Source organism: Bufo gargarizans, chromosome 10 (genome assembly GCF_014858855.1).
Source record: "Bufo gargarizans isolate SCDJY-AF-19 chromosome 10, ASM1485885v1, whole genome shotgun sequence".
NCBI lineage: Eukaryota > Metazoa > Chordata > Amphibia > Anura > Bufonidae > Bufo > Bufo gargarizans.
The window spans coordinates 129,609,790-129,628,503 of NC_058089.1; the positions used below are offsets into that span (position 1 = coordinate 129,609,790).

At 48.7% G+C, this 18,714-nt stretch overlaps 1 protein-coding gene across 4 annotated transcripts in view; it reads left to right on the forward strand.

Moving 5' to 3' along the window:
- Nucleotides 1–18,714, forward strand: part of USP10 (ubiquitin specific peptidase 10) — a 47,686-nt gene that overhangs the window by 4,741 nt on the left and 24,231 nt on the right. For 2 of the 4 annotated variants that reach the window (XM_044269491.1, XM_044269493.1), the window contains exons 2-9: nt 4,236–4,304; nt 6,163–6,216; nt 6,824–6,884; nt 7,968–8,945; nt 16,506–16,597; nt 16,837–16,946; nt 17,735–17,790; nt 17,962–18,068. In XM_044269491.1, coding sequence (XP_044125426.1) covers nt 4,236–4,304; nt 6,163–6,216; nt 6,824–6,884; nt 7,968–8,945; nt 16,506–16,597; nt 16,837–16,946; nt 17,735–17,790; nt 17,962–18,068 — 1,527 coding nt within the window. The remainder of the gene's footprint in view (nt 1–4,235; nt 4,305–6,162; nt 6,217–6,823; nt 6,885–7,967; nt 8,946–16,505; nt 16,598–16,836; nt 16,947–17,734; nt 17,791–17,961; nt 18,069–18,714) is intronic. The other 2 variants (XM_044269492.1, XM_044269494.1) reach the window with 1 other exon arrangement.

An 18,714-nucleotide genomic window follows, 5' to 3' on the forward strand; every position in this document is an offset into this window, starting at 1 on the left:
ATTCCCTATGTACTCATCTCGGAAATGCCTGCAACATAATTGGCCCGGGATTCTGGCGCTCACCCGTTAAGTGGGCGACGTGAGATAAAAAAAACAAAAACTTTGCGGCCCTTTACATGAGTAGATAATCATAAATAAAAAAAATCAAACTGCAGCGATCAGTTATCGAGAAGTGTAAAAGCAGCATTGAGCGACACTCGGAGTTCCACCAGTGTGGACGTCGTTTCCAGTGCTCGACAACTAGGGATCGACCGATATATTGATTTTTTAGGGCCGATACCGATAATTTGTGAACTTTCAGGCCGATAGCCGATAATTTATACCGATATTCTGGGAATTTTCATTTTTGAAAAAAAAATTAAAATTCCCACATCTGCTGAAAATTAATGTTTATTGTTAATGTGTATTTTTTTTTTTTTGTAAATCTTTCTTTTTCATTTATATTTAATATTTTGGCGTTTTTATTTTTATTACTTTTTTTTTTTAAACTAACTTTTAGCCCCCTTAGGGACTAGAACCCCTGTCCTATTCACCCTGATAGAGATCTATCAGGGTGAATAGGAGCTCACACTGTCCCTGCTGCTGTGTGCTTTGTGCACACAGCAGCATGGAGCTTATCATGACAGCCAGGGCTTCAATAGCGTCCTGGCTGCCATGGTAACCGATCGGAGCCCCAGCATTACACTGCTGGGGCTCCGATCGGAGGAGCAGGGGAGAGGGAATCCTGTGGGGGGCGCACTGCGACTGGGAGGGGGGGCGCACTGCGCCACCAATGTCTGATACTGGGGGGCTTGGGGGGGCGCACTGCGCCACCAATGAAGCTTAATCTCTAATTTATTCATATACAGGAGGCGGGAGCTGGCTGCAGGATCACATAGCCGGCTCCCGACCTCTATGAGCAGTAGCTGCGATCCGCGGCACCTGAGGAGTTAACTACCGCAGATCGCAGCTACAGCTCATAGAGGCCGGGAGCCGGCTATGTGATTCTGCAGCTCCCGCCTCCTGTATATGAATTAATGTGAGATTAAGCTTCATTGGTGGCGCAGTGGCCATAGCTCCTCCCCTCCTCTTGTCCCCTGTCCTCCCATTGGCTGGAGCGGCAGCAGCAGCACAGGGGGAGGAGACACTGCTCCTTCTCCCCTGTGCTGCTGCTGAGGGAACACGGAGAGCGCTGTCAGCAGCGCGATCTGTGTTCCCATACACTATCGGAATATCGGCAAAATAAATGCCGATACCGCTAACGTTCAAAATCCTGAATATCGGCCGATAATATCGGTAAATCCGATAATCGGTCGATCCCTATCGACAACCAATCGTACACGATGCACATCTAAAGGGTCCGTCACCCGATCGAATCAATTACCTTCTCGGGTAAAAGGGTCCTTTAGTGTTTTTAAGTTTTTCTTGGGCGGGCATTAGCGCCTCATACGAGATCAAGTGCGAGTAATGGAGCCCACACCGGAAGGTTACGTAAAGTGTTTTTTTTGGGGGGCTCACTCCTCCGTGTTCCCTCCATGTAGTAATGTTCCTTTAATCCGGTGTCTGTAGGTCACGGGCGCAGTCGCAGAGCCCTCTCCTAATGATATTTGACCAGTTACACAGGCTGGCAGCGCTGTTGGACGGGGCGTCGTACCGCGCATGTCCTGAGGACAGACTCAGGTGTCGCCCTGCACCCCATACAGATGATTGGCGGGTGCTCCTCATGCCAGGACACACCCATAATCTCTATGTGCTCTTCCTGAGGTGTGTGTGCCAGCGCCTCCAGCAGATATGCTGCCCCCCCGCTGGCACTGTACTTACCCATCACTTAACCCTCTACCTCCCTCCGTGGCGCCTGTGCGGGTGATCAGACGCTCTATAGTCCACAGGATTGTGTCCGTTCCCGATGATCGACAGTGAATGGATCAGAATCTTCAGTCGGTCACATGTATGTAATGTTTCTGGACGTTCTCAGCGCTGGCGGCGTGCCCTCGCGGGCTGATAACGGAGAACTATGGCGGTTCTCAGCTCTGCAGATTGCAGGTGTGGTGTGTGAATAGTTAGTAATCCTGCAGGTCTGAAAACCTGTACAGACTTTTTAACTTGTCACAGCTGGTGGATTGTTGCAGTTGCATCCAGTCTAGATAATTCTCTGGACTGCAGACGGATACGATTTACCTGCCCTGATACATTGTAACAAACACAAGTGTTTCTGTTCACTGACCACCATCAGAGATCTTGACCATGGTGAACACTATGTCTAGAAGAAAGCAGCAGAAGTTCCCATTGAAATCTCCTCCGTGTGGTGAAGCTTTGCTCTGAGATTACGTTCCGTCGCCTGCGGGGGAGGGGCGTGTGATCTGTGCGTCCGCGCAGGACCGGGCCTCGGACCTTTGCTCGGTGTAACAGATCCCAGAAAGGTCTGCCTGTTGTAATAGGATTTGCTGGCGCTGGGCCGGCGGATTACGCGGGTTTGTACATGAGTGCGTCTATTGCTGAAATAGCAGTAATGGGACAAAGCCGCCCGTGCTGCCGCTGCACTTTTCTCTGGATGTTTGCCGCCCGTTACAGCTCAGGATTAGGTCACATTGTGCAGGACAAAGTCGCCTCCACACAAAAGCCGCGCTGGTTTGGAGCCATGAACGGGGGGGGGGGTCTGCAGAACTTTGATCTATAGGTACACCGCTGACAACACCGGGACAGATACAAACCTTACAAATACCCAGTGGGGGAGGGGACGGGGACAATGCCTAGTCTCGTATAGTGGAAGGTTCTGGTACATTGCTTCAATCTGTTGGCAAGATCTCTGCTTGCTTTTAGGGCATTAGGAACATTATTTCAGATCCTTAAAACCCACAGTAGCCTAATACTTCACAGCTGAGGGTTTGTTACAACATTACAGCGTAGAGAATCCTTTGCGTCTCAAATCATTTAGCCTTGGTTTGTATAGAACTATTCACTGCCAGCATTCAGATATTGGGAAGGGGGGCTGTGACGGAGGCCGCGGCAATTTGTCCATCTGCCCCCGTTAAAGGGATTGTCTGCTTTTAAGGCCTAATGCACACGAACGTGTGCGCTATGTGGCCGTTTTGCGGACCGCATTTGCGGATCCGTAATACATGGGCACCGTTCCATGTGCATTCCGCATCACGAATGCGGACCCATTCACTTCAATGGGTCCGCAAATCCGGAGATACGGAGCGGAACCCTACGGGAGTGCTTCCGTGGGGTTTTGTCCCGTATCTTTTTGCGGAACGCAAGCACATGTCCTATCTTTTTGCGGAACGGCCGTATCGCGGACCCATTAAAGTAAATGGGTCCGCGATCTGCTGCGGCTGCCCCACCGATGGTGTTCGTGTATTGCGGCCCGCGTTTTGCGGGCTGCAGCACGACCACGGGGCGCACACGTTCGTGTGCAGGAGGCCTAATATTGATGACCCTAACTCTATCCGATAGGTCATCAATATTAAAAAAGCGGACAACCCCTTTAAGCTAGGGTGTGTGGGGTGATGGGGGCACAGCCTGACCTAGTCCTGCTCCCATAGCAGCCCGGCTTGTTGCAGCCTATACCTGTAGACCAGGCATGCTCAAACTTCGGCCCTCTAGCTGTTGTAAAACTACAACTCCCACAATGCCCTGCTATAAGCTGTTGTCGTTTTGCAACAGCTGGAGGGCTGCAGGTTGAGCATGCCTGATGTAGACAGTCCTCTCTGGGATCAAAACAGCAGCAGATCCCAGGCTGAAACCTACACTGATGCATTGTAACAAACTGCCAGCTCTGTAAGGATTCCTACCATTCATTGACAGCAAGCGGCAGTTATGAAACTGGGGAGCACAATGTCATGCCTATTAGAAGTTTAGGTATTTGCATTACAGTTGACCTGTGACCTCTGGGGTCGGGGTGTAGAGGTCACCAGTGGCATTAGTGGATCAGTGAGTAGGCGCGATGCTCGGTATAGGAGACCTGAATGCTGAGCCGATCACCAGTGAGCAGGGATGGCCCACCCAAGGCTCTCCAGCTGTTGCAAAACTACAACTCCCAGCATGCCCACTCTCCCTACAGCAGGGCATGGTGGGAGTTGTAGTTTTATAACGGCTGGAGAGCCGCAGGTTGGCCATCCCTGCCCTAGAGTATAAGGGGGTACACCTGGGGGCCATTTAGCTGCATGTGTTTTTGATAAACTCTGAGGTGTGAACGAAGCCGTAGGTGCTGATTTTTATTCATGGTCTCACTTCTGTTCTCCGTTTTATTTCAGTACGTTTTTGGGGAGTTCACGGATGACGAGTTCCGGCAGTTCTTCACCAGCTCTCGCTGCACGGTAGAGGTAAGAGGAATATGACTGCCCCTCCCCATTTACGTTACATCCAGACGGTTTCTTTCAGAAAAAGCGCCACTCCTGTCCAGGGGTTGTGCCTGATACTGCAGCTCCATGGACACAAATGGGTCTGAGCTGCAGAACCACACACAACCTGTAGATGGGGGTGGTGCTGTTTAAGGGACAAAGAAGCCATATATGCCCAGCCCTGTACATTGCCTTTAGGGCTTTTTCAGACGGCTGTATGTGTTTTGCGGTCCAAAAATCGCCCGGCCCGTGTGCGTTCTGCAATTTACAGACTGCACGTGGTTGTCACTCTCGTAGAAAATGCTCACGGTGTGCTGTCCGCTTCTTTTGCGGCCCCGTTGAAATGGATAGGCCCGCACCCGTTCTGCAAAAATGCAGTATGGGTGCGGAACAAAACATACGGCTGTCTGAATGGGTCCTTAATGATCAGCAATTATTTCCATAACGGAGCTGCACTACGTGATGAAAGGAGCTGGCTGCACCGACGAGGATGTTCCGCCGATTTAAAGGGCTTGTCGGAGTTCTTGATATTGGTGACCTGTCTTCAGGATGGGTCATCCATATCAGATTGGCAGGAGTTTGAGGAGTCAGATCCCACCTATCAGCTGTTTAGAGTCAGTGGTGCTCCGGTGAGCGCTACAGCCTCTTCCTAGGGCAGTGGTGTCACATGGCAATACCAATCACAGCCACTATGTGATGTATGGCACTGTGCTTGGTAAACTGTGAAGAGAGCTGTGAGTGCCGTGGCCCCACTGATCTGATACTGGTGACTTGTCCTGAGCATATGCGGTATAGAGAGGTCCACAGCGCATTTCTGTACTGCTGTTCCTATTGGGATCCAGAGCCAGGACACCGCACGGCGTGCACCACTGTGTCCGGAATTTATACCAGGTAAGGATGGATTTACCCTATTAAGGGACTTGGCGCGCATCTGTGCTGAGGATGTGTCATCAGTATTAAACACCTGGAAAACCCCTTAACTTTCCTATTATTTTGGGCTTCTATATCTTCCTCTTAGGCCTGTTTCATACGGGCGTCCCGGATTTGCTCCGGATGCGTTGCGTGTGTATTGCAGGAAATCCGCGCGAGTGCGCACGCAATTTCGGTCAGTTTTGACTGCGATTGCGTCGTTCAGTTTTTATTGCGCGGGTGCAATGCGTGGTACCCGAACCTGGACTTCTTCACTGAAGTTCGGATTAGGTGTTCTATAGATTTTAATTAGATAACATGGTTATAAGGGAAAATAATAGCTTTCTGAATACAGAATTCTTAGTAAAATGTGCCTTTATAGAGGACCTTTCACCGATTATGACATTGTGAACTGAGAATAGACATGGAGAGCGGCGCCCGGGGATCTCACTGCACTTACTATTATCCCCGGGCGCCGCTCCGTTCTCTCGCTATGCCCTCCGGTATCTCCGGTCACTAAGTTATAGTAGGCGGAGTCTGTCCTTGTTCTGCTCTAGCGCTGGCCAATCGCATTGCAGAGCTCACAGCCTGGGAGAAAATAACCTCCCAGGCTGTGAGCTCTGCGCTGCGATTGGCCAGCGCTAGAGCAGAACAAGGGCAGACTCCACCTACCATAACTTAGTGACTGAAATCTCCGCCTACTATAACTTAGTAACCGGAGATACCGGAGGGCATAGCGGGAGAACGGAGCGGTGCCCGGGGATAATAGTAAGTGCAGTGAGATCCCCGGGCGCCGCTCTACAGGTCTGTATTCTTAGTTCAGTGTCATAATCGGTAAAAGGTCCTCTTTAAGGGGTTAAAAAAAATCCGTGATCGCGCAGCCGGCATAGTCTTTTTTCAGGACCTGCGATTACATCATGTCCTTTTGCAGGTCCTGAAAGAGGAAGAAAGAAGAGGATGCCGGCAGCGCGAACAAGTGGATAAGGTGAGTTAATTTTTATTTCTTAACCCCTCAAGGCACATTTTAGTAAGCATTCTGTATTAAGAATATTATTTTCCCATCTAACCATTGCACCCGCGCGGAATTCTTGCCCGTGTGAAAGGGGCCTCAGGGCTCATGAACTGTGTGACAGGTGCTTTCCGCTTCGTTTCTTCCAGTTTGTGGACCCATTCAAGTGAATATAGATGGGTCCACATCTGTGATGCTGTGCTCACATGGCTGGTGCCCGTATATTGCAGACCCGCTGTTTGAGAACCGCAATACGGCACAGCTGGCACATGTACGGGTGCATGCGCCCTTTTGAAGAGTTTTATAGACTTTTTTTTTTCTTTTTTTTCCTTCTCCCCATGAGCTTCTGATAATCCAGAATGGGATATTTGAGTCCCACTGGTGGCTTCCTGTTAGCTGTGGCAGAAGCTGGGGTCTTCATTGGATGCAATCAGGGGGTTTTGGGTTATTTGGGTTCCCATCTGATTCCGCCGGAGAAGACCCCCCCCCCCCCATCAGCCTCTGACAAATCTCGCCTTGTGTTTTATGTCTTTATGGATTCTGACTTGAGATTTTAAGACTGAAAACGTTCTTCTCTCTGCAGTTGCCTCCTTTTAATGAAACCATTTTATGTGGCCCCCAATCTTCATGTGATCTTCATGATGGTAAGTGTCTCTGGTGTCCAGTGTGTATAGAAGAGGGGGGGATACTGCGCCGCTGCATAGAGCGACACAGCAATAATTACACACAGAACAGATTTTTTATGGGAAGTGATGGATTTTATTGTGTCTTATGGTGAAGCTTTGTGTTTTTTTTTTTTTTTTCTTTTTTTCTTTTTCTTTATGGGGCTTTCGTTAGGGTCATGTGTTTCAGGCTCGCTGATGGGGTGACAGAGTTGCCGTCCCTTTAGGCCTCTTTCGCACGTCAGTGAATTACGGATGTGTGGTCTCCATGGACTGCACACGTGCCCGTGGAATTTAATGCATGTATTTGCACACTAGCGGTTTCACACAGTTTGCGATATCTATGGAGGCATGCCCTGTTTTGCTCTGTGATTATGTATATCTCATGCACATTATAGTCTATGGGTCTGTGAAAACCACAGAATCAACATGGATGCAATCTATGTTTAGTCTGTGGCTGTCACGGATTGTTGCTAGGAGGTTCCCTGGAAATTAACTTTTTCATCCTAGCAGTGTCTGTGGAATACACGGACCCCACACAGGTTCTTGACGGTGAACGACTGACCATCTTGGCATGGATGTCATCGCAGACATGGGAAAGACGCCATACTCTAACGTTTAAATGTCAGTTGCTAAAGATTACTTGGTCTAAGGCAGGGATGCTCAACTTGCAGCCCTCCAGCTGTTGCAAAACTACAACTCCTAGCATGCACGAACAGCCCACAGCTATCAGCCTACAGCAGGACATTGTTGGAGTTGTAGTTTTAAACAGCTGGAGGGATGCAGGTTGAGCATGCCTGGACTAAGGGGTTAAATGGTTGGTAATGGAGTTATCTCCAGGTTTGGCTGTTACCTGCACCTGCCCCTAAGTAAAATTTATGTCAGCAGAATTAGTTTTAAACAGAAGTGGGTTAGGATGGGTTAAAGGGGTTGTCTGGTTTTGTCAGTATAGGATAAGCGGAGAGTCCCTTTATAGGGAGGCCTAATAATCCACAGGTAACGGTTATATTGCAGTTTTGCTTCTGTAGTGTGCTGGTATACTTATCATTTCTTTTTTCCGTCAAGGTGATGAATATCAGAGAATCGAGTTTGGGGTCAGTGAAGTGATCGACCCAGATGCTGCCCAATTCGGTAACTCTGGCTACAGTATTTCCAGCACCTTAAATCCACAGGCTCCGGAGTTCATCCTCGCCTGCAGCCCGACCCAGAAAACTCCTGACATCCTTCTTACAAACAACTTAAACGACGATGACGGTCAATACCATGAAACTATTGTCCCAGATGGCAGCGGCAGCGCAGAAAATGATGGGACTTGCCGGCAGAAAGAGAGGAAGAAGAAGAAAAAACGGCCCCCGGGGTATTACAGTTACTTAGAAGGTGTTGATGGTGGCGGTGCTCCTGAAGAGACCCTTGTGAATGGGCACGCCACCTCCGCAGGACTTGACAGTATAAGCACAGACGAGCCTGAGCTTTCAGAAGATGTTCGGGCATCTTCAGCCTCTCCTAGGAGTTGTTACAGCCCAGAGATCTCTGTGGACTTCAGGAACGAGGCTGTCGATGATGACAGCACTTCTGTACCTAATGCACTAGATAATGGCAGGACTGCTGGCCAGCCTGAGGAATGCTCATCGTCAGACAATGGGCGGGAGAGCCCACTAAGGACAGCTGAGGAGCAGCCACTGGCTGTCTCTGATACTACTGAAAAGCTTGGGGTAACCAATGGACAGACACTTGAAGCCACAGAAGACACTGCCGCCTCTAATGGGGTGGATTTACATCCTGAGGCCGAGCAAGTAAAGCCAGAGGATACGTCCTCGTCTCAGGCTGTGAACCAGGCTTCTTTATTGGCCCCCGGCAATCCACCAGCTAAGTCCTGGGCTAGTCTCTTTCATAGTTCCAAGCCCTCACCAACCCCACTTGTGGCTTATGTTGAAACTAAACCTGACCCCCCTCCTGCTGACCCTCCGGCCCCTGAGAAACAGGTTGACATAAATGAGAGCCCCGTTCCTGTGACAGAGGATGCTGTAGCCATAAAGATTGCAGGTATGATGTGTTCAGCTGCAGAGTGCAGTGGTTTTGAATAGTGTTAAGCGAACTTGTGTTAAGTTCTGCGTCCAAGGTTCGGGTTATCGAAGGATCCCATTATAGATTCCGCTACAACGGACCATAATGGAATTTGGAATCCATAACTGGATTCTTCGATAACCCGAACCTTGGACGCAGAACTTATCGAAGAATCCCGTTATGGATTCCAAATTCCATTATGGTCCGTTGTAGCGGAATCTATAATGGGATCCTTCGATAACCCGAACGTTGGACGCAGAACTTAAAATACAAGTTCACTCAACACTAGTTATGACGCTTTTACTGCTCTGGTAGGTCTTCTGACTTTGTCCTTATACTCTTGTTAAGCACAAGGTGGCGCTGCAGGTGCCGGTGTCCAAACTGTTAGAGCTCCGACCTGCCCGAGCCTTGGTGGCTGATGAATGGTGCTCACCCGTTACACAGGAACCAGTACCTATCTAGACTATTAGATGTCAGTAGTGTCATTATCCTGTGGCCCCTGAGGACGCTTGTTTGGCCCTACACTGCTATATGGATAACTGCACACAGTGCGGATTACTTGCCCTTTTCCATGCAGAAAAACCTCAGTGTAAAACAGGGAATGAGATGTGCCAAATTTAATGTAGGCTTTGCATATCTGTTCAGTGCAGAAATTGTGCTGCCATGTGCATTTTAAAGGGGTTGTCTAATCTCATACTTTGGTGGCATATCACTAGGGTATGCCACCAATGTCAGATAGTAAATGAGCGCACTGCACATGCGCGTGTGTTCTCCGTTCACGTTTATGGGAGTTTGGAAAATGGCAGATCAAACACTCAGCTATTTTCTGAACGCACGTAGAAGTGAATGGAGAGTGCACAGCGTATGAGCAGCCACCTCTACATTCACCCCTATGGGACTGCCAGGGCTCGGCTACTTTCAGAACTCCCATGGCAGAGAACGGATGCTGCCCATGCTTGTGCAATACTTTGGCGGGAGGGCAGCTATTCTGGAGATTCTCAGACGTTGGATATTATAGCAATATGCCTCCAATCTATGAGGTTGGGATGAATACCGATGTTAGCGGTGATGATATTGTTTATTTCAGAGGGACCAAGGCTGCCACAGGCAATGAATGCTAAGGGGGAGCCATTACAGCACTTGGCATTTGAGGGGTTATATGTGTGCGATCTGCATTGCCTCCGATCGCACACATTAGCCCCAGGTGTCTGCTGTGAGAAACAGCAGGCACCTGGTGGCTATGGTGCTCCCTTCGCTCGGAAGCGGACACCATCTTTAAGGAGACATCCGCTACACGTGTTGTCAAGGGATTCAAATCTGCATCATGATTGTGCGATCTCGTTCCTTATCTATTCCCCATAGACTTAAAGGGGTATTTCCATCTCAGACAATGGAGGAATATTGCTAGGGTCTGCCCCCATTGTCTGATAGGTGCGGGTCCCACCTCTGTAACCCCCACCCATCTTGAAAACCCAGCCGGCAAAGTGATGGAGGGCGCACAGCGCATGCGTGGCTGTCCTCCTTTAATTTCTGTGGGGCTGCTGAAAATAGACTAGCTGGCTCGTCTATTTCTGTCGGGCCCCATAAAAGTGAATGGAAGCAGTGACTGCGCAAATGCAGCGTGCTCACAGTAATTTCTGTGGGGATTCTGAAAATAGCCGAGCGGCAGGCCAATAGGAACGATTGGTGGTGGACGGACCCGCCGCTGCCGGCCACCACTTTGCCAGCTTGGTTTTAGAGAGAGGTGCAGCTCCCACCTCTGGGAGCTGCACCTATCGGACAATGAGGGCATATCCTGGCGATATGCCTCCGTTGTCTGAGATGGAAATACCCCTTTAAGTGAGGCTCTTAACAAACAGGTGTTTAGGCAGTTTTGGTGCGGATTTCATGCAGATTTTTTTTATACAATGGGTGCAAGTAGCTCCTTAAGCCATCAAAGGATGGTGATTTGGGTTTTGAATTTGAATTTATTTTGTTTATAATTTTTATTTTTTTTATAAAATGTGATTGCGGGGTACTTATGCCATAGACCTGCAATAGTATTTGATACATATGCAAATTAACCTGAGATGAGTCCTGTCCCTGACTCGTCTCCCATACAGGACTCATCTCAGGGTAATTTGCATATGTATCAAATCTTTTTTTTTTTTTACACTATAAAAGCACACAGAGCTATGGGGACTGGGGATTGTGGATGTGCTAGCGGCCATCTAGCAACCCATGTCCTCAGCTCTATACACAAAATCCCGGTGACAGGTTCCCTTTAAGCACTGCTACAGGCGGCTTGCTATAGCAGGCCTGAGAGCCTTCACAAGGCCACAGGCTGCCATAGCATCTGATCTGGACTCCACAATTTCACCATAAAGATTCATTGCCCGGGGTTGTCCGTTGTATTACACAGCTGGTACCCACTGCGTATGCACCGGGATCAGCCTGTGATCTCGCCCTATATACTGCCGCTGCATGGATGATGTACATGTCATTTAACTTAAAGGGGTTGAGAGACATGCGCATCTGAATACATTTGGTGCGTCCAATTCCAATGAACTTAAACTGGTGAATTAAACTCCAATCTTAGTAAATCTGACCCATTATTATAATAAATGTTACGTCTTTCTCCATTACAAAATGCCTTTTTATAGAAAAGAAAAAAAAAAAAAAATATAATATAACGGCAAATAATTGGAATCTCTGCATCATTAACCTGCCGGACCGTACACCGGCCACGTTCTTTATCCTGCTTGGTGAATGCAGTAAAAAAAAAAAAACTATAGTTGCTTGTTTTAAACTTTACTCCCAAAATAATTGATAAGTTATATTTAAGATATATAATATATGCCCCAAAAGGGCCCCTTAAAATATGCAACAAAGCAATGGTGAAATTGCTGTTTTTTTCCCCCATTAACAAAGGCTAATCCTTAAGCTTTATGTCCCAGTGGAAAGATATGAACGAGGCCTCCTGTAAACTGAAAAATAAAGTTGTGGCTCTTGGAATGCATCAGTGATAAGATGTTTGGTCATTAAGGGGTTAAAATCACCCAGATTCAATAAAACTTGGAACAACAATGAATTGGGCTTGTGGAGGACCCCCCTCCCTACTGTCACTAGTGCAGGGCGCTGTGTCCCCCGCAGTCAGTCACCCTCATATAGGATTGTATGACATGACGGCTCAGGCTACTTTCACACTCGCGTTGTGTGAACACCATTGAAAGTCAATGGAGGACGGATCCATTTTCTACTGTGTCAGAGAAAACGGATTCGTCCCCATTGCCTTACATTGTGTGTCAGGACGGATCCGTTTGGCTCAGTTTCATCAGACGGACACCAGAACGCTGCAGGCGGCCTCCAGAGCGGAATGGAGACGGATCGGTGGCAAACTGAGGCATTCTGAGCAGATCCTTTTCCATTCAGAATGCATTAGGGCCAAACTGATACGCTTTGGACCGCTGAGCCCTGAACGGATCTCTCAAAAGGAAAGCCAAAACACCAGTGTGAAAGTAGCCTGACTATATACCGTAGGTACCATGCGGTCACAGTGAGGGGCACAAAGCCTTCGCTGCAGGGATTTGACTGCACATTACCTGGTTTGCTTTTATTTTTGACTGTAGTATTCCTACAGCCTTTCTGGCCACAAGGTGGCGCTCGGAGCCTGCAGGCGAAGGCAGAACACCCCTGGCTTCAAGCGCTCTCGCGGTCAATGTCTGTGTAAAGCCTGTATTACACCAGGTGATCGCTAATGAGCCATTCGTAGTCACGCTCGTTAGCGATAATCTGGCAGTGTAATACTGCCACTGATTGCCCGATGAACAAGCAAACGCTCGATCGCCAGGCAATCCCAATCTTTGAAAAGTGATTTTTTGCAGGCGGCAGATCGTGGTGTCTAATCACAATCTGGTGCCGGAAAACAATAATTTGGTATGGGGAGGAGCGATGGTAAAGCAATCGCTCCTCCCCATACTGTGGAGGAGATCACTGCATGTAATGGCAGCAGTCTCCTCCGCTAGCGAGCCGGTGATTGCTGGAAAAGAGCGCTTCCCTCCTGACAATTGCTGTCAGTGTGATACAGCCTGACTGATCTCCTCTCCCTGCTCCGTCTACAGTGTCATTTACCGGATTAGCATTTTCTTCCGTGGTCTTCGGTGTCCTGTGTGCCAAGGCCGCTTTCACGTGTTCCTGTGCGGTCCTGGAGGGCGGTCCATGTGACTGCTGGCTTTTTCTATAATGACTGCACTTTGGGTCACTCCCTGCATGTTAATGGTCTATGATTGTCGCATATTGGAATGGTGCTGTGAGTCCAGGTTAGCCGGGTCGCTGCCAGTCCAGGACATGTGGCCGTCACACGGAGTGTTTTGCCTTTACCTGGACGGCACACGGCCTTAGTGGAATTATATCCTGCAGAGAACATGGTGCAGATGTGGGAAGTGTGGCTACAGGATTCCCTTCCAAAATGGGTCCTAATATTGCAGATCCCCCTCGGATTCCCTGATTATAGCAGACTCTACCAAATAATACCACCTAACCGAGACCGTGTGCGCCAGATCACAGCGGCTGATGCTGGATGATAAATTCTGCCGCATCTTTGGACTGTCTACACCGTGTACACCGCCTGCAGGTGTCTTTAGTGACATGTAACAGTGCTTTAGTCGCCAAATCGAAAGCGAATAAAAATGTTGGTATCGTGACAACGCTACGCCAATCTGATCGGCGTAGCGTTGTCACGATACCAAAATTTTTATTCAATTTCGTCATCATAAAAAAAAAGTATTGCGATACTCCATACCACGCGGGGGGAAAAAACGCCAAAAAAAGCTGCGTGCATTTAGCATTTTATGACACATTCGGCCCATAATAGAACAGTCCTATCCTATTTTTTGGTGTGACAAGGTGGCTAAAAAATGGCGAATCGCATGATTTTTATTTATTTCTGTTACGGCGCTCACCGCATAGGAGATATTTTTTAATAATTTAATAGTTTGGACTTTTCAAACGCAGCGCTATGTAATATGTTTATTTATTGTTTCTATATTTTATATGTAAAATTGGGAAAGGGGGGATTTAAACTCAATATTTTAGAGTACTTTCACACTAGCGTTTCTCTTTTCCGGCATAGAGTTCCATCACAGGGCTCTATACCGGAAAATAACTGATCAGTTTTATCCCCATGCATTCAGTTCAGTCTTTCTGACTGATCAGGCAAAAGAGAAAACTGCAGCATGCTACGGTTTTATCTCCAGCGTAAAAAAAACTGAAGACTTGCCTGATCCGGCATTTTTCCCTATAGGAATGTATTAGTGCCGGATCCAGCATTCAAAATACCGAAATGCCGGATCCGTGCACAGACCGGTAAAAAGATACAAGACGGATCCGTCTGTCCGTATGACGAGCAGAGAGATGGATTTGTTCTTGCAATGCATTTGTAAGACTGATCCGGATGCGTCTCACAAATGCTTTCAGTCACATCCAGATCGGCGGATCCGGCGGGCAGTTCAGAAGACGGAACTGACCGCCGGATCACACTGCCGCAAGTGTGAAAGTAGCCTTAGGCCTCTTTTTCAGACGGGCGTCACGTTTTGGCTCTGGATGCGTCCCGGGTGCATTGCGGCAAACCCGCGCAGGTAGGTACGACTGCGTTCCATTTTGTTTTTATCGCGATGTGTTTTGCACGCGCGTGATAAAAAAAACTGACTGTGGTAGCCAGACCTGAACTTATTCACAAAAGTTCGGGTTCGGGTTTGGGATTGGTGTAGATTGTATTATTTTCTCTTAAAAAAGTGGTTATAAGGGAAAATAATAGCATTTTTAATACACAATGCATAGTACAATAGCGCTGGAGGGGTTAAAAAATAATAATAATTTAACTCTCCTTAATCCACTTGTTCACGCTGCCCTGCTTCTCTTCTTTCGTCATCTGTAAGGAAAAGGACCTGTGGTGATGTCATTGTGCTCATCACATGGTCCATCACCATAGTGATGGATTATGTGATGAGCTCAGTGACATCACCACAGGTCCTGAAGAAAGAACAGGAGACCGGCAGCTACGTGATCAATTGGAGGAGGCAAGTTAATTATTTTATTTTTTAACCCAATGTTTATTATACTGGGGGGGCGCACTGCGCCACCAATGTTTATTATACTGGGGTGTGGGGGGGGGGGGGGGGAGCGTGCACTGCGCCACCAATGACGATAACTGACCTGTTAATACAAATAAAGGAGGCGGATGACCGAATCAAATAGTCGGCACCTGACCTCTATGACAGGGAGCTGCGATCCGCTGCAGTTAACTCCTCAGGTACCGCACCTTGGTGGCGCAGTGCACCCCTCCTCCCGTGTCTCTCTTTATTGGCTGCGGCAGCACAGGGGGAGGGAGAGACTCCTCCACTGCGCTGCTGAGAAGAACATTGGCGGCAGGGCAGAGAACTATAATCTCCTGTGCCCTGTATTCAACTGCAGAGCTGCGTCGGCGGGTCTAGTCGCAAATGACTAAAAAGTTGTCGCTATTTGTAAATTGTAAGTCACATTGGTGACCATTTTGGTCACTATCTGGAGCCCTGAGTAAGTCGGGCCACTTTTTTGGATGAGCCGTAAAAATGTTAGCATTTGTAAAACATTTTTATAAATGCAGTGCGTAGCATGTACTCACATTTTTTGGTTCAAGTTGAGCCAAAAAATTGGTGCATTTTTATTAGTAAACCTGCATTTATTTCTCTGATCACTTGGCTTATGTTTGCTCAGGTTGTATGTAGAAAAAGAATCCTGTATTATACTCCAGAGCTGCACTCACTATTCTGCTGGTGCAGTCACTGTGTACATACATTACTTATCCTGTACTGATCCTGAGTTACATCCTGTATTATACTCCAGAGCTGCACTCACTATTCTGCCGGTGCAGTCACTGTGTACATACATTACTTATCCTGTACTGATCCTAAGTTACATCCTGTATTATACTCCAGAGCTGCACTCACTATTCTGCTGGTGCAGTCACTGTGTACATACATTACTTATCCTGTACTGATCCTGAGTTACATCCTGTATTATACTCCAGAGCTGCACTCACTATTCTGCTGGTGCAGTCACTGTGTACATACATTACTTATCCTGTACTGATCCTGAGTTACATGCTGTATTATACTCCAGAGCTGCACTCACTATTCTGCTGGTGCAGTCACTGTGTACATACATTACTTATCCTGTACTGATCCTGAGTTACATCCTGCATTATACTCCAGAGCTGCACTCACTATTCTGGTAATTTCTGTTGGAAACTGTCAGCAAGCTTGCTGACAGACACCCCACTAACACCTTAGCTGGGCTCCTGTAATACAGGGAGCAGTTATTTTCTAGATGGCGGTCGGTCTGAGCCCGGCATGTCTCCTGTAGTGTGTGGGTGAAATCTGCTGCAGAGTCTGCATAGCATGTGGACCCAGATGAATGGCAGATATGCGGTGGGCGGTGTGTGTGCCGCTGATGGTGGTATGTGGTGTTGTCCACCCCTCCCTTTGTTACTTTACCTTGCTGACGCTCTCCTCCTTTTCACAGAGCTCCTGGACGGGGTCAAGCTCATCCATAAACCTGTGTCGTTACAGCCACGTGGACTCATCAACAAAGGAAACTGGTGCTATATCAACGCTGTATCCTTCATAGCAGGCCCGATGGGCGGCAGTGTAAACCAGGGGAGAGTCCTGACCTAATACCCCTCACAGCAGAGGGCTTGTTACAGTGTGTCAGTCCTGACATCCCTGAGCTGGACAGCTGTGCGCAGTGTTCACTTCCTCCAGCCTCAGATATTGTTGTATTAGACATTGATGGCCGACAGAGCACCGGCCGCCTCAGTCAGCACCGCTCTTTTATTCCTTAACCCGTCCTGCAGACCCTACAAGCTCTGGTGGCCTGTCCACCCCTGTATCACCTAATGAAGTGCATTCCAGTGTACACCAAACTCCAGAGGCCGTGTACATCCACTCCAATGATCGACAGCTTGTAAGTATAAGTGCACACAGCGTGTACACTGTGTAATATGTGTATACAGCGCTGCCATCTCCTGCACAGCCGCCATGGTCGTACACTGTGTAATATGTGTATACAGCGCTGCCATCTCCTGCACAGCCGCCATGGTCATACACTGTGTAATATGTGTATACAGCGCTGCCATCTCCTGCACAGCCGCCATGGTCCTACACTGTAATATGTGTATACAGCGCTGCCATCTCCTGCACAGCCGCCATGGTCGTACACTGTGTAATATGTGTATACAGCGCTGCCATCTCCTGCACAGCCGCCATGGTCGTACACTGTGTAATATGTGTATACAGCGCTGCCATCTCCTGCACAGCCGCCATGGTCGTACACTGTGTAATATGTGTATACAGCGCTGCCATCTCCTGCACAGCCGCCATGGTCGTACACTGTGTAATAAGTGTATACAGCGCTGCCATCTCCTGCACAGCCGCCATGGTCCTACACTGTGTAATGTGTATACAGCGCTGCCATCTCCTGCACAGCCGCCATGGTCATACACTGTGTAATATGTGTATACAGCGCTGCCATCTACTGCACAGCCGCCATGGTCATACACTGTGTACTCTGCTCCACCAGAGGCTCCTGCGCTGTATGGGAACCCGGTATGTTTTATTACACCACTTTGTAAGGTGTTCTTCACCATTTTCAGGATCTTACACCGACCGGTCACACAGCTGAGACGCTTGTCATGGAACCAAGCGCTGTGATGGTCGCAGGTCTTCTCTGACGTTTTCTTTCTGTTTCCTCAGTGTTCGCCTGATGAACGAATTCTCTAACATGCCGGTTATTCCGAAGGCCAAGCCAGGTAAGAGCGGTAATGGGGGGTTCAGGGTGTCGGTTATGCCGCAGTACTGGCCATCAGTGTGACCTCCACCGCTCTGTGGTGTGACAGACGGCCACAACTGCTGATGTCGCCAAATAAACCATAAGGAGAAGAAATGAATAGTTGACTCTGATATTCTGTTTTTTCCTGCAGCTGTGGCTGGTGACAAGGTTGTTCGCGACCTTCGCCCCGGACCAGCGTTTGAACCAACGTTCATCTACCAGTTGCTGACTGTCTCCAAATCAACCCTTTCAGATAAGGTAAAAAGTGATGTAGACAATGGAGCCCAAAACATAATGGGGAGGGGCAGGCGGGGGGGACCCTGGGGCCTCCCGTGTGGAGGGGTGGGAAGCCTGGGGCCTCCCGTGTGGGGGGGGGGGGGAGCCTGGGGGCAGGCGGGGGGGGGGGGGGAGCCTCAGACACGGAGTCTGGGTTGGGGGCAAAAGGGGGCCTGAGACTTTTATTATTTGGGGTCTACAAGGAGCCTAGGCGGCACTGACTTTGATGGTCTGGCTGTGCTCTAATATGTGAAGCAGCAGATGGGGCGCTTGGGACCTAATATGTGGGGGAGGGGTATGCAGGCAGGGAGTCTGGGTGGGGGGCATACTGGAGCCCAGGACCTAATATGGGGGAGGGTATTGGGGGGGCAGGGTGGTCTTTGGGGGCACACACTTTTCTTCTATACTGCTGAGTGTCTTCAGTGTTTATCTGCAGATATTATTGGTAAAGGGAAGCCCTCGTTCAGCACTAGACGTCTGACGTGACGCGGGTGTCGCTGCCGTGTAATAGGGAGAATACGCCCCGGACCAGGAATATGCGGGCTGACCACTGATGATCTCCTGAGCCCCGTGTATTCCTCCTCCTGATTTCTGTGTAATTTTATAACTCTTAGGCCCCTTGCAGACG